The sequence below is a fragment of the Haemaphysalis longicornis genome, unplaced genomic scaffold, assembly GCF_048455015.1.
Source record: "Haemaphysalis longicornis isolate Haplotype H1 unplaced genomic scaffold, Haemaphysalis longicornis Haplotype H1 scaffold_1, whole genome shotgun sequence".
NCBI lineage: Eukaryota > Metazoa > Arthropoda > Arachnida > Ixodida > Ixodidae > Haemaphysalis > Haemaphysalis longicornis.
In genome coordinates, this window is record NW_027526203.1 from 223,751,974 (window position 1) to 223,765,834 (window position 13,861).

Genomic DNA, 13,861 nt, shown 5'->3' on the forward strand with positions numbered 1-13,861 from the left:
AAGCTGCACCTGATCCCGAGGGGCGCCGTCGCAAAGGACTCCAGAATAATTTCGACAACCTGGGGTCCCTCAATATTGCGCGAAATCTTGGCACACGGGCTTTTTTCTGTGTTTTTCGACTCCATCAGAAAAATGGTCGCTGTGGTCAGGATCGAACCCGCGTCCTTGGGTTCAGCTGCAGAACGCCGTAGCCACTAAGCCACCGCGCTGGGTACAGCGTGTGCATATCAAGGAAATATCATGATGATAACTTCATGAAAATATCATATGGATGACAGTTCTGACCGGAAGGCCGTTTATGAGGTACTGTCATAAAACACAAACCTCAAGTTTTATCTTCAAAGCGAGAAAGAGGGAGGGTGTTACAGCAAAAAGGGGAAGCCGTTGGGGAACAAGGGCGTTATTGGATGGGGACCATCGACTTGGGAGACCCACACGCCGAAGAAGGGACAGAATCAAGCGAAAAGCGTGTGTACAGTAAGTTGCCTCACGCTGGCCTTGATGAACGGTCCCAATAGGCAGTGAACACCCGCAAGAAGACCTTAGGAGGTACTGCTTTACAAAGATGGAAATAAAGAGGAAAGAAAAAAAACACTCCTGCCCAAACGTGCCACGAATCTCAAACGCTCCCTGCTCCCTAGGATACCCCTGTCGAGAATACGCATACACATTCTTATCCACAAGAGGGACAACGGCGTTTCGTGTCAGTCCACTGTATAGGGACCGGGCAGCTGTACGGGTGGCGCCACCACTCGGCGCTCCCCTCGTTAGTGGAATGAGCCGGTGCATTCGACTACACAGCCTCACGTTGTTTTTGTCGTGTTTGCTTCGGTTGTTTGAATGTCTTGGCGGTGTTGTGAGCGGACATGTGAGATGAAACGAAATCTAGACAGATTCGTTGGGTTCTTAGATGCAGTAACGCTACGTAAACTTGTCGGACGCTTCTAAATTTGGGTATCGGCTACAATGGCATGAGCGCTTTTTGCAGTGATCTACGCTTGGCTCCACCCGTTCTGAGTACGAATAAAACTACTATTATTAGTATTTATTTCTTCCTAAATGCACTAACGGCTACATAAACGTATTTGACGCTTCTAAGTTTGGGAACGGGCGACACTGACATGAGCGCTTTTTACAGCGCTCTGCGCCTGGCTGCCCGCTCTCTGAGTAGGAATAAAATATTATATTAGTATTTCTTTCTACCATTTTAAATTATCCTCACTGGTTTAATTGACTACGGTTTCCACGCCAGTCTTAGCGCTGGGATACCTCGATACGTGTGCTTTGAAGAGAAAGGCACTTGCGTACGAGATGGATTACCGTGTAGCCGTAGAAGTGTACTTTCTTTCTGTACCCGTAAGCTTTGTGCCTTCGGTTTTGGTGAGCGACACTGTGACAGCATGGGAGCCTGAAAGCCGAAGTGGAACTCCCACGTTTGTGGTGGTAATTTTATCAAGAGCCAAAGTTATTCACCCACCCAACATCCCAAGCTACAAACCATCCCTCCTCCCCTTCCCGTTTTCCCACCTGCGGGTAATAAAGGCTGGCACCGATAGTTTAAAAATGTGGCAGTGTTGACGTCAGCCGGTGTTATTTAATGGTTAAGCATTCTTTACAGAATTCCTGAAAAATCGTGTAATGCCTAGTGAAGACACCAAAAACGCGCGATTAGTTGCCTCAAATATGGGTGCACCAGCCCGAGTCCTTCAGTACAGACACATTTCCGACACGCTGGAAAAAGTTTAGATTTGGAGAGGGGTGCATGGAAGTTCAAAATTAAACAGAAAAATCATCTAGCCCTCCATCTAATGATTACGATGGTTGAATGCAAAACTTTCTTCACGCGAAATCGAATGGGAAATGGTCAAAGTCAAAGACGCTGCGATCAAAAGACAAACTGCGTGATGGTCAAATTCGAAGCTCAGTTAGTCAAATTTCAAATCCAGAAGACAACCAAGGTAACACACACGAGAAAGCTTTGCTATAAAACAACATCATCTTCGTTAGGCGGAGGAGTGCAAGATTTTTCAGGGGTAGGTGGCAGCTTGACCGCAGCATTCTGTTGTGAAACTGTGTACAGGTTTCGGGCGCCCTCCTGTCTCGCGTCCTTCATCCACTCAGGAATTGGTTTTTGAAAAACCATTAACCAACTAGCCAGCAACCATTGAAATTCTTGCAAAGCAATGCTCCTCCATGACAAGCAATAACGTTCTACTATCATGCGGTATTTATTCTTTAACGATTCCCGATAACTGTTGTAGGAGCATTTCGGTGAACTTAAACACGTTTCAGCCGTAGCTAATGAAGTTACGGAAGCGTCGACCATCACAATTTATGTTTTGAGGTAAATCTTAGAAGACACCCGCAAACTTTGCCTTTCGCTTGTGCACGACGCCGTTTCATCGTCAGCTGCAAAGGCCAGCGCCGCAGCATTCCTGGATCGTTTGCGCACACCGGCTTTGTGGGAGCATTTAGCTGCAATATACTCCTCGATACGCGAAACTGCATGCAGGCATGAAAAAATCGCATAAAGGAACGGACTTTCACTTCCAGCTCGGCTTCCAGCCTGGCGCATTGAGCGTCGTCTGCTATTTGCAAATACTGAGTATGGGCGTAAATCACGCACATGGCATGCCTCGAAAAGGTCACATCCACGTTCAAGATTTACCGACCTGAAAAAAGCCCTCCTGGTTATGTACGCTTTGCAACCCGCTCCGCAGAAAACAGACAGAAAGCCATGAACAACAACGCAGCGCTGACCGCCACCGGCATTCCACTGACGAGCGGTTCGCCACGGGCGGCGCTGTTCGCTGAAGCGACGGTGGTGCCATACAACGGCCGCCCGGTCCCTATACAGATCGCCAGTGTCGCTCATGGGGAGCTGGGCGGCACTACGGCTTTACACTCCCCAACCGACAACCGTCAGGAGCGGGATGACCCTATATGAGGGGCTGGAGCACAATCAGCATTACGCTCTATGTTACTGTGGTGCTGGATTCCCCAGGTACGGAAAAGTAGATTATGCTCATGACGGCATACGTCGTATTGAGCCATTATCAGCAAGGTACACATAATTTTTAAACACGATAGTCTTTCTTGGTCTACTTAAACACATAGATTTTGGTCTGTCTGTACGTCTGTCTGTAACTCGATTCAGTCACCCGGCCGAAGTAAAACAGCGGGCTGCGCAATAGTCTTATACAGTCACAGCCAAATCTACCCGTCTAAGTCCGGTGTAATGTTCATACTTGTCAACATTGTTGAACAAGAACAAGACATTACGTAAATGTAAGACAAAAAATTAATACATAAGCGATATTTGCATTGTTCCTTTATAACAAATTTACGGATGCTTGATTTTTGCAAAAATAAATACTTCATCCACTGCAGAGAAAAAAATCACTACGCCGTAGCCTGCTGTCGCCCGCGCCACTATAGCTTCTGGCGGAATTTTAAGAAATCAAGCGGCAACGGTTACGAAAGGTTCCACTAGATAGGTTCCACGTTCTGCTTGGAACGCACGTGGAGTAGGGTAACGTGGTTCTATAAACGTTGAAAGTAGGGCGCCTCGATTCACGCGCGTCTCCGCCGTACGGCAGCGCTGGCATCGAAGTACCATGCAGCAGTAGAACGCGGTAAATTTCAATTGATTTAAGCGAACCTTTGGCGTCTTTACCTTGGGAGGAGCGCGACGCAAAAGGAAGAACATGAGAGGTGAGCGAGATAGCAAAGGGAGGCATTTACTTTGCAAATGTCGATAAAGACTATCGTATTTTGTCGACAGTTGCAACGAAAGGAGCAGATACGCGGCCAAATTTTTGATGGTAAGAGGATGTTGGGAGTCGTGAGCAAGTGGAACGTGGCGTGCGGACTCGCGCTCACGCGGGCATGTGAAAAGTGACGGGGGGGGTACGAAACCACCTGGGTTTCTTGTTGACAGACAGCAACGAGACAAGAGGGAAGTCTCGATGAGATTCCATGAGACTGCGCTGTTAGACAGCATTTAAACAAGTGCCTGGAGCATCGTTCAGACCCAAATTTCGTGTGTATTCGCAGAATGCATCGCGTTTGCGTTAGGACCGCATTGAACAGTGTCTGGCTTAAAACAGGCTCTTGAGGAATACATGGATAGAAAAGAAATGCTCCTGGGCTGTACCATTCCGCACTGCAAAAAGAGGCCCTTTACTTGAGCGACATTAGCCCCTGAAAACATGTACGTGAGGAGTAGCGGTATCACAGGAGCGATTAACGCCCAAGGAAACTACAACCGGGCAATTTTACCTCATTGTTCTTCTTGTATTCACAAATCTCACTAGATACGTCATACAATCCTTTATGTGAACCCGTAAACGGTAAGGAGCTTTGCATAGAGGAATTATTACTCGCACACTTACACTGTAAAACGATAATCCAACAGCGAAGTCGCCCTTTATCCTTAGTGATTTTTCAGTTCTGTCTATGTATGCAATGCAAAAACTAGTCAGGATCTGGCGTTACCCTAGACCCGACGCTGCACGGACAAATGAGGTGGCTAAAATTCAAAGAAGAGCATTATATTTTGATCTAAACTGACAGTGGTAGCTGCAGCCGTTTAAGAAAACTAAATGAAATTAAACGCAAAACGATTTGTCGAAATAATTTTATTCCGTTGTTATCAAGATGAGTCTGGGTGCTTCCATCAGTTCTCCATCCCATGCACTGTTAATGCATGCTCCCAAAGGCGTTTGAGCTTTTCTCGGGTGCGAAGATGCTCACATTAACGGTACGCTGCTTTCCTTTCAAGCAGTATTCACACGACGGAGCTTTTCGGCGGAGATATCCGAGAGAGATCGTGGCGTCACCGCAGGCGGACTTCCGCTCGGCCAGCTCCTTCGCTACGAAGGATGCGACGATCGGACGGATATCACTGTTTGCAGTCGGCTATCTCAATAGCAGGCCTGCCGCTGATTCCGTGACGGCGGCAATTTCTGCTAAAGCCCCTACGTACTGATCTTGTCAGCCGCCCAAAAATTGGCCACGGACGCGATGCAGGCGCTGCCGCGGAAAGAGAACGGCGCGCGACGCGCTTGGCAGTGGGTGGGGCGACCGCGCGCTGGGATCAGCCGGCCGGTCCGCCTAGAATGGGCCCGCATACAGATTTTGCGAATATTCGATCGCCGCTCTCGCAAGCGGCGCAGATGACGATTTTTAATGCAATTTCCCATCACATCGTTACCACCTTCCTCGTATGTGCAGCTTTGTTTGCGCATTGGGTAGCGATAACAAGCTATCGCTCGAGCTACCTGCGGCGGCCTGCGCCACTGCGCGCGGCCGCCGCTCGCCCAGCGACCGTGCTGGTGGTATACGCGGCTCTTTCAGTGCGCCTGTCGTTTCCGCGTTGCATTTTCGTGCCCAGTGTAATAAAAAGCAATAAAAATAGAGCGCCTGCAACCGCTCTAAAACTTGAGTCGCGGCCCGACGAGCACACGAAATCCCGCCGCCTCCGTAGCCAAGCATCGGATCGTTTGTAGCTCGCGAGCAGAAGCCCCATGGAGGAGAAGCCCCGACCTCCGATCGGAGCGGTGCGCCGGAGAGAAACCGTGACGTTGCGGTCAAGTGGCACGCACTCCTAGGAGCATAACAGCGGATTTCTCAATCGTGTGAATACCCCTTCAGGAGATCCATTCATTGGAACCGCCTCCCGGTCTACCGCGTGCCACTGATACTACCTGTGGTTATACACGCAATATACTCGCACTATATACACTTGACCGTTTGAAGGATGGCGGAGTGCACCTGCGGCGCCATCAAGAGCGTGACGTCACTTGTTTTATGGATGCGCACATGCACCGATTGTGCGCTGTGCATTTACTGCCGCTTTTTTGCATTGCTGGAGAGAGTGTACAGATAGCCCCTCCGCTGATACCTGCTGGTATCTTTCCAGCTATCAAGGCCCCGGCGGCTCCTCTTTAATAAACGGCTACTGCACGTAAGCCAGGACCATGGGCGAGCAGTTCTTTACCACTTGCGCTGTAAAAACTGCTGGGAGCATTACTTATGGCTGCTCGCAGTTTACAAAGATCCCACGTGTAACGGGCATCGATGATTTGTTCGCCGCGGAGTACTTCGCGCTGCATTTGTTGGCAACTTTTTCTCCGTCAAATGCTCTAAAAGGACCGCCCTAAGAATTCACTGCTTTTGGTTGACAACCATTGGAGACCCTGTGCCATCGGGGCCCATTACGATGCCAGTACGAAAGTAGTTTCTAAGGATGCCCCATGGCAGTACAGATCATGCTGACTCCACCCAGGATAGGATTTTTCGTCGAGAGAGGAGGAGAGGGGGAAAAACAATGAACCATGCAAAAGGGGAGAGCGCCCTCTCAGATAACAAATCAGCGCCCCAAAGACCGCGTCGGGCGGCGGCTGCTGCCAATGAAACCTTGGAGTTGTTGTGGTTCCATCCGGGACGTGGGGCTATTTTTTTCATTTACAGTCTAAATAACAAAGTGTTTAGCCAACAGTTCAGAGGTAGTTCCAGTGCTTTCAAACATCGCGCGCACTGCGGCCACTCTTTGTTGCGTGCCCGTAATCAGTCAGATCCTCTAACCTTTTCGTCCACGAGGGTAGGACAATAGACGTCTAAATAGGCAGTCAGTGGACTGGCGTCTCTATGACCACTTCTCAGTGGATCGCGGCGTCCTGTGTAATTTTCAGCACTGCCATTGAAGCAACGCCAATTACCTGCTTGCTAGAATTTTAAGGGCCCCACTGGTATCAGGTAGGTCGGCACCCCAGGACACTCGAATAATGGGGCCCAGTCGCGGCTGCATAGCTCCTCTAAAAGCTCGCTTGCTACTCCCGCACCTTTGTTTGCTCACTGCCTGTGCTTTGGCGTCTCGGGTGCCAGAACGAACCTGGTTTCTTACGAGCAGAAATCCCCCGCCGCGGTGTCTCAGTGGCTAAGGGGTTGCGCTGCTGAGCACGAGGTCGCGGGTTCGATTCCAAGTCAAGGTGGCCGCTTTTCTGATGGAGGCGAGAAGCAAAAACGCCAGTGTGTACGAGATTTCGGCGCACGTTAAAGATCCCCAGGTGGTGAAAATTAATCCGTAGCCCTCCACTACGGCGCGCCTCATCGCCTGCGTTGCGGCGGCGCGTTAAACCCTACAATCAATCAACCAAGAATTAGAAATCGGAGCAGTGGAGGAGCGGGTCGGACAGTACGTAGATCACTTTCCCAGCTGTGCACCCGAGCGGCGAACAAATAGCGATGACGATAGCGAAAAGGGCGGAAACGCATTTCTTTGCTATTCGCGTGTATCTGAAATAAATTTTCAACGTTTTCGAACTGAACTCGAATTGCTAACCCTACGAGAGCCATTGGGTTATTCGAAAGAGACCCTGAATCGATGTTTTTTTTTTTTTGAAGCAGTGCTGAATTCGGATTTATAAGCCCCATGACATAAGGAAGGAAGGAGGTAAAAGGCACGACTGTCAACCAGGCAATAGCGTAGTTTTATAACCTGCATGTGGGGAAGGGGAAGGTGGGGAAAAGGAATAAGCTTCTTTAATAGCAAACAATTTGCGGCGTAGTGGCCTCATTGCAGAACCCCATTCGTGGTGCCAGCTGCGGCGGCCCTTTCCACGAACCGAAGCTGGTCGTCCGCACTGACACTGGACAGCACGCTGTCCTACTGCTCATGAGACGGACGAGGAATTCCGTCTAACTTGTTCTTTTTTTTTTAATTCCCCTGCACCATAGGGTAGAGCGTGCCAGGTTCGCTACAAAACTGACACAGAGTGGAATACTGCGTGGGATATATTAGGTGAATTTCGTCGGGGGAGGACATATTTGTTTAAAGCAGCCTATAAGTGATCTCTCCTGAGATGTCGTTAAGGATGTGTGGGCCGGGTGTGAAACTTGCGCTCGAGCCTGTAATGATGCAAAACGAGAAAACCGAAAAACGAAGGTGGAACACCAAACTTGCGGGCGGTGTATAACGTAAGGATTAAAACTTCGATAACGGATGCCCACTGATGCCCACTCATAGCACTCTCTCTTGTGCATGCCGTAGCGAAAACATCCCTTGGCCCCATTTTTCGCGATCCACTTCGTGCCATTAATAGGTTAAGGGCTGTTGCCGACCTCCATTTAAGTTATGGCAGGAAAACAGCGCGTGCATGGAGCTGAATGTGGCGTTGTTGCTCGTTGCAAAAATTTCCTGGGCACATACGGGGACATCCTTGACCATTACCGCTTGGAGCGTTCCATTTTCCCCCTCCTCACCCATCTCTATCCCGATCCTTGGCAGTCATCTATCGGAAGCTCCAGACTCGCTCCTTGTCCACCCCCGCCATCATGTCGGCGATCTTTTCCGACACCTACGTAGACGCATGCCCATATTGTTCGGTCCCTCACGCATCGCTATCCCACATCATATGGGCCTGCGATAGCATCCCACTATTCAGGCACGGATCCTACCCCATTCTCCTTACCATCACCAGCGAGGAGCGCTGGGAGGCCGCCCTGCGAGACCCAAACCCCCAAGACCAACAACACCTGGGCCGCTTTGCCGACGGCACCGGACCCCTGCCCAACAAGGGCCCTGCTGCCCGACGGACGACGGAGAAGACGTCGCCGGCCTAGTCGCCCCAGCTGTGGCCAAATAAAGTTGTTCTGTCTCTCCGTCTCCAAATCACTATGAAAACGCTTAGGACGGAGACCTGTGCGTCCTTCATCCTTCTGTTTTTTACAAGGAGAAAACTTTATGTATGTCATCAAACGCGAACAGTGACCGTAGTCATCGTCGGCGTCAACACGATGGTACCAAAATGTCCGCCGCTGTAAAGAGAAAATGCATTGGGTTCATGTCAGGTTTGAACCAGGGTGGCCAGAGCAGCTGCCAAGTACTACAACGACAACGCTGTCTCGGAACCCTGGCAGAATTGAACAAAAATTAGCTTGATGTGTGTGCCGTGATAGGTGAACGTGGTGGCACGTGAGTAGAACGGGTGCACCCGGAGGGGAGCGCTGACTGTGAGGTAGATGCAGCGTAACATAGCCCATGTGGCAGTAAAGAAGACTTTGATAATTGCTGGGGTTTCACCTTCAAAGTATTTCAGGAATACAGGAATGCCTCTGTCCATGCACCCTGGACAACCGAGCTATGAAGCGTAAGCTCCGCATTTATTGAACGCCGTCGCCCAGTGCTCGTCAACGAGATGATTTAACAAGTAGCAGAATTATCTCCAGGAACTTCCCGTGAACACTTATATGTGAGGAAACTGTATCTCTTTCATGCACCTTTTACAAATCTTTCCTAGGCCGCGCTGCTCAGCACAGACCCTATAACCCAGGTCTCACTAGCCCAGGTGGCCGAAGACGCCGCAGAGATCTGCATGAATCCTGCCGTCACCGGAAGGACACTGAAGTCGACCTGAAAACGGTCCCACCCGTGGCAAAATTTTATCTGATCTGATCGTATCCCTCTGTCTCTGTCTGAGTGGTACGAAGGGATCATCAGGGCGAAAAGGCTCCGTTTGTTTTTCTTCTGCGCAATGTGACAGTGTGTGAGAAGGAGAAGGGACTCCCAGCCTGCACCACCGGTGGTCACAAGATAAAATCAGTTTGTTTGCATGTATACAAACAAAGCGTTTGTAGACAAAACGACTATGCGCCACGTTATTTATCGCCTCCTGAGTCAATCTGGAAACGAAATAAATAAACACCCAGCCGCCGTCTATTTGCTGGTTCACCAGCCAGTGAAATGTTTCCGAGATTATTCGCATTACAAAACAACAAAACCTGGTCCGCTCCTACCTTTATTCTGTCTTGCTAACAACGAAACACGAATGGGAGGAGCATGAAAAAAAAAATCAAAAACAAACACGCAGAAGTGGCTGACTGTGGGCACAGTGACGGGGCTCTCGCACATGGGAGAATAAATTATGTAAAAGTCTGGCTGACTTCTCATTCTTGCATCCCCCATGCCAGTTTTGCTGTCTATTCTGTGCCAGCGGTTCCGTTGCTGACTATTGTATTCCATAATTGACTATGGTATTCCACACTTGCCTTAGATTTGCCATTTCTATTGCATCTATCACAGAAAAAAAGGGTCTTTTATAAATTATTGACCACGTGCTCTTGTGCGTCCAATATTTGCAATATTTGGGCTAAGCCAACGCCACCTCCATCCCTTAGATATGTCCAAAGTTTTGCAGCGTAACTTGAGTTGTTGTACACGTGGGTATAAACATTTGTGCAACTTTTGCTTCGTTTGCTAAGTGAACCAAAATAAGCCTAACTCGTGGTAACATACATGCGCACAGATATCGGCCGTCATCTTCGCGAAGTGCGAAAGCTAACAAAACTGCTCCTCACCTAAGAGTAAACTTGATTTTTTTCTCAATTCCCAAATGAAGTATTTACTTCTGTAAACAACTAGATTTAGTTTGCTTGAAAGTAAATTGTTTTCAACAGCACATGTCTCTGGTGAAAGTAGAAAACAGCGGTAAATGGGAAACGTTTATGTTGTTTTAGTGCATCATATATAGCTGTGGAAACGGGCGTATAGTTTCAGAACCCGTTTACAATTCGATTCTAGATGTGCAGCAAGGCTAAAAATAGTAGGCTGATATTCACGAAGCTGTTTGCACGCAACGTATAGTAAAAATAGTGCTTGATCTTCGCCCGCGTGTGGTTTGTTCCCTTCAAAGAGCGCGATGTGATAGCCGAGATGCCGGCTAACCAAAGTTGCTTTTAAATATTGTACGCGCAACTATCTTTGTAAATGAGGGCCCGCTTTTTTATTCGCAATGCCAAGGATTGCTACAACGGCGGTTATTCTGGTGGAAAAATAACTGTCGTTCGGGATACTCGCGATGTCAGAATTGCGCCTAACTGCATTTTCATGGGCAAATGTTGATGGGAGTTCTCCTGTGGAAGTAACAGTGCGAAACGCGTCCGTTCCATCACATACGTCACGTCCGGCAGCTGGTAATGCTGCCTTTTCTATTCAGTTTGGGTTCCGAAAACGCCAATGTCGTGAGCCGTTCTCGTCGCCCACGTTCATGTTGAATGAAACGTAGTATTTTGCATTTCGCACTTTTTTATGTGAGGTATTAGGTTACATTATTTTTACGTTGTCGAACATTTGAGGGCAGTTGGCCTTTAAGCTTCGGCCTAACCGTAAGGGACTGAAATTGAATGTCTCCCATTCCGACATGAACTCAGATAGAGCAGATATTATAAGGATCTGCAGATTTTACAAAAGACATTATAGGGCTAAAATATTAAGACTGTTCAAAATTGATAATGTGGAAGCGGCCGTCACTCAGTAACGTTTAAAGAATGTGAACATTTTTTTTTTACGTCTGCTAGTTTGGACGCAGGTGTGTAGTTTTAAAAATAGATTAGGTGTACAAACAACCAGAAAATGTATACGGCCGTTCTAAAAAATGCGGTCACTTTAAATCGAGAAGAGAAAAGAAAATGCACAGTTAGTTGAGAAAAGATACTCTGGTTCGACTAATGCGCGGCAAACGACGCGCCACATCTTTCGCTTTAAATATGTTGATGTTTTGCACTGGGTTGGCGTTGGTCTAGCTAAATGAGCGCCTATTGAGCACGGAGAAATAATAAATTCTTTTCCCTAGATTGCATATTGCCCTTTCTACCCTTCACCTACACCAGGTACACGTCTTAACCTTTTTGGATATATTCATTCATTCATTCATTCATTCATTCATTCATTCATTCATTCATTCATTCATTCATTCATTCATTCATTCATTCATTCATTATCTCCTGCTTGCATCTTCTCCGGTTCATTGTCCGCCTGCCCATCAACATCTCCACTCCGAATGCTCCTCCTGCTTATGCTCGCAGGCCGTGCAAAGTGCGCCAGCTACGACGGCCCCTTCCGGAACCCGACGACTTATTTTACAGTTTAATATATTTCTGTAGCAATTTAGTGTTGGCGGAACTAAGTGGAGCACACCGGGCCATCGCTACTATTGAGTACTTGGACATAAAGAGATATTTTCGGACATCCTAACATAGACCCGAGTACGTTGGACACGTTGGCAATGCGGTGCGAAATATTTTAAAATTGCTTTACTAATGTGTACACAGGTTTCCAGAACTTCCCCAGTATAGCTGAGCTCGTGACCTCAATAGTAAAAAATGGGTGCATAATTCTTTTGATTTTAAAATATAGGCTTTAAGATGTGTGCATGCATATTTAATGTTAATCGTTTTCGCTTGCCAGCTCGTTATGCGTCATAGGGAACGACTGCAGATAGGGGAAGTTGAAATGACTTGACCAGGTCGTCTGGTCATGACCTCGATTCGCGATGGCGGGAAAGAGTGGAAAAGGCGAGGGCTATTTGCGAAATGATAGCGGCAGCAGGTCCTACTCGACTGCTTGCCTGAGCTAATCTTAGCTGAGGATCGTTCCCGACAGCGATGTTTTGGTCGTAAGCATTGAGAATTTAGGTGACTCCCCTTACTGCGTGCTGACGTATTCATGAAGTCATTTATTAGAAAAAGAGCGCAATGATGAGACAAGGCGAACAAGGGAACAAACGGCAGCGCGTCTTGTCCCGTTTTTGCGCTGCCAACTATCCTAATATTCCGCCGTAGAGGAGACCTGTTGAAATCACGGTACTCTCGGAAGTGTTGTTGCGAGAAGTTATTTAAATTATTGCAGCTACTCCCACCTGAGATTCGAATATAAATGGGAAAAGATGAATAAAACTGGAGTTAATAGCGTTACTGTTCCTACTCGCCGCACGCCATCTGGCGCCGCCGAGTGCTCCAGCAGGCATAACAGGGGCGGTATTCTCGTAACTGTCCCTTTTGAAAACGTCCCTCTTGAGTCCCTTTCATCGTGACGTACTTCCGGTTAAGCAGTGGGCGTTAACAGTAGGTTTGTTGCGCTTACGTTACGTCACGTCCGGTTGTTTGCTTTTAGCCAATCAGGGCTCGCCAAAAGGGACACTTTTGAAAGGGACGCAAAAGGGACAAACCTCGAGAATACCGCCCCAGGACACTCACCCAGCGTCTTGCAGCACTGCCAACGGCCGCTTGCGAAGCTCTTCCTTTTTATCATATTTCGTGACGGTGGGACAAGAGTGCAGTTTTGAGCGGACACGCGCGAAGGTTGGCGTGCTTTCATCGCGCGGGTCCGGCCAGCGGCACGCGTTTTCTCCTCCACCTCTGGGGGCCCTCGGAGGCCGGCGAGCGTCCGTCAAGGGCGGAGCCGAAGAAAGGCCCTTCTCCATTTGTGTGTCAGTAGGCGAACGCGCCCAGCATGGTACGCCGTGCTGACCCAGCTGCCAGCGCTGCAGACCCCATTCTTTTCCGCGCGCACGAGCACGCAAGCGTGCCGCCGGAGATCCGTCTCTGGCTGCCGCGGTTGGCCGCTCGGCTGTTCACTGCAGCCGCCCAGAGCCGGATGCCCCGGCGCGCAGCCTCTGCTGCTCGTGACGCGTCCTCGAGTTCCGATTTTGATCGACGGTGCAGGTTGACGTCTTCCGCTGATCGGGAGCCGCACCGTTTATTATTGGGCAGCATCGCGCGCGTTCCACTTAGTTCTCTCCTCCTCCTCTCGGCGGGGCCGGTGCAAGAGCGCTGCTGAAGGCTCCCTTCCCCTCTCGAAGACCTTGCGCGATGAGGGCCAAGTTCAAGGCGACCTGTATTGAATGACAGCCGCTGTCTTGTGTAACTTGTCAGCGTTTGTTTACCCGCCCCGAGCATCCTTGCCCGACGGTTCCCGGAGCAGGCGCATCCTGCTCCCCCCCGATGTCGTCGCGGTCACGTCTGCGACTGCTCGCCTCGTGCATCTGCACCGCGCACCGCACGATGTGGGCTCTCTTTTTTA

The 13,861-nt window shown here is 49.0% G+C and overlaps 1 protein-coding gene across 1 annotated transcript in view; it reads right to left on the bottom strand.

Annotated features, from left to right (window-relative positions):
• LOC144157953 (uncharacterized) overlaps nucleotides 1–13,554 on the bottom strand; it is a 37,733-nt gene extending 24,179 nt beyond the window's left edge. The window contains exons 1-2 of the mRNA XM_077688663.1: nucleotides 13,310–13,554; nucleotides 8,475–8,505 (exon numbers count right to left, since the gene is read on the bottom strand). Coding sequence (XP_077544789.1) covers nucleotides 8,475–8,505; nucleotides 13,310–13,554 — 276 coding nt within the window. The remainder of the gene's footprint in view (nucleotides 1–8,474; nucleotides 8,506–13,309) is intronic.
• Nucleotides 13,555–13,861: the final 307 nt, after the last annotated feature.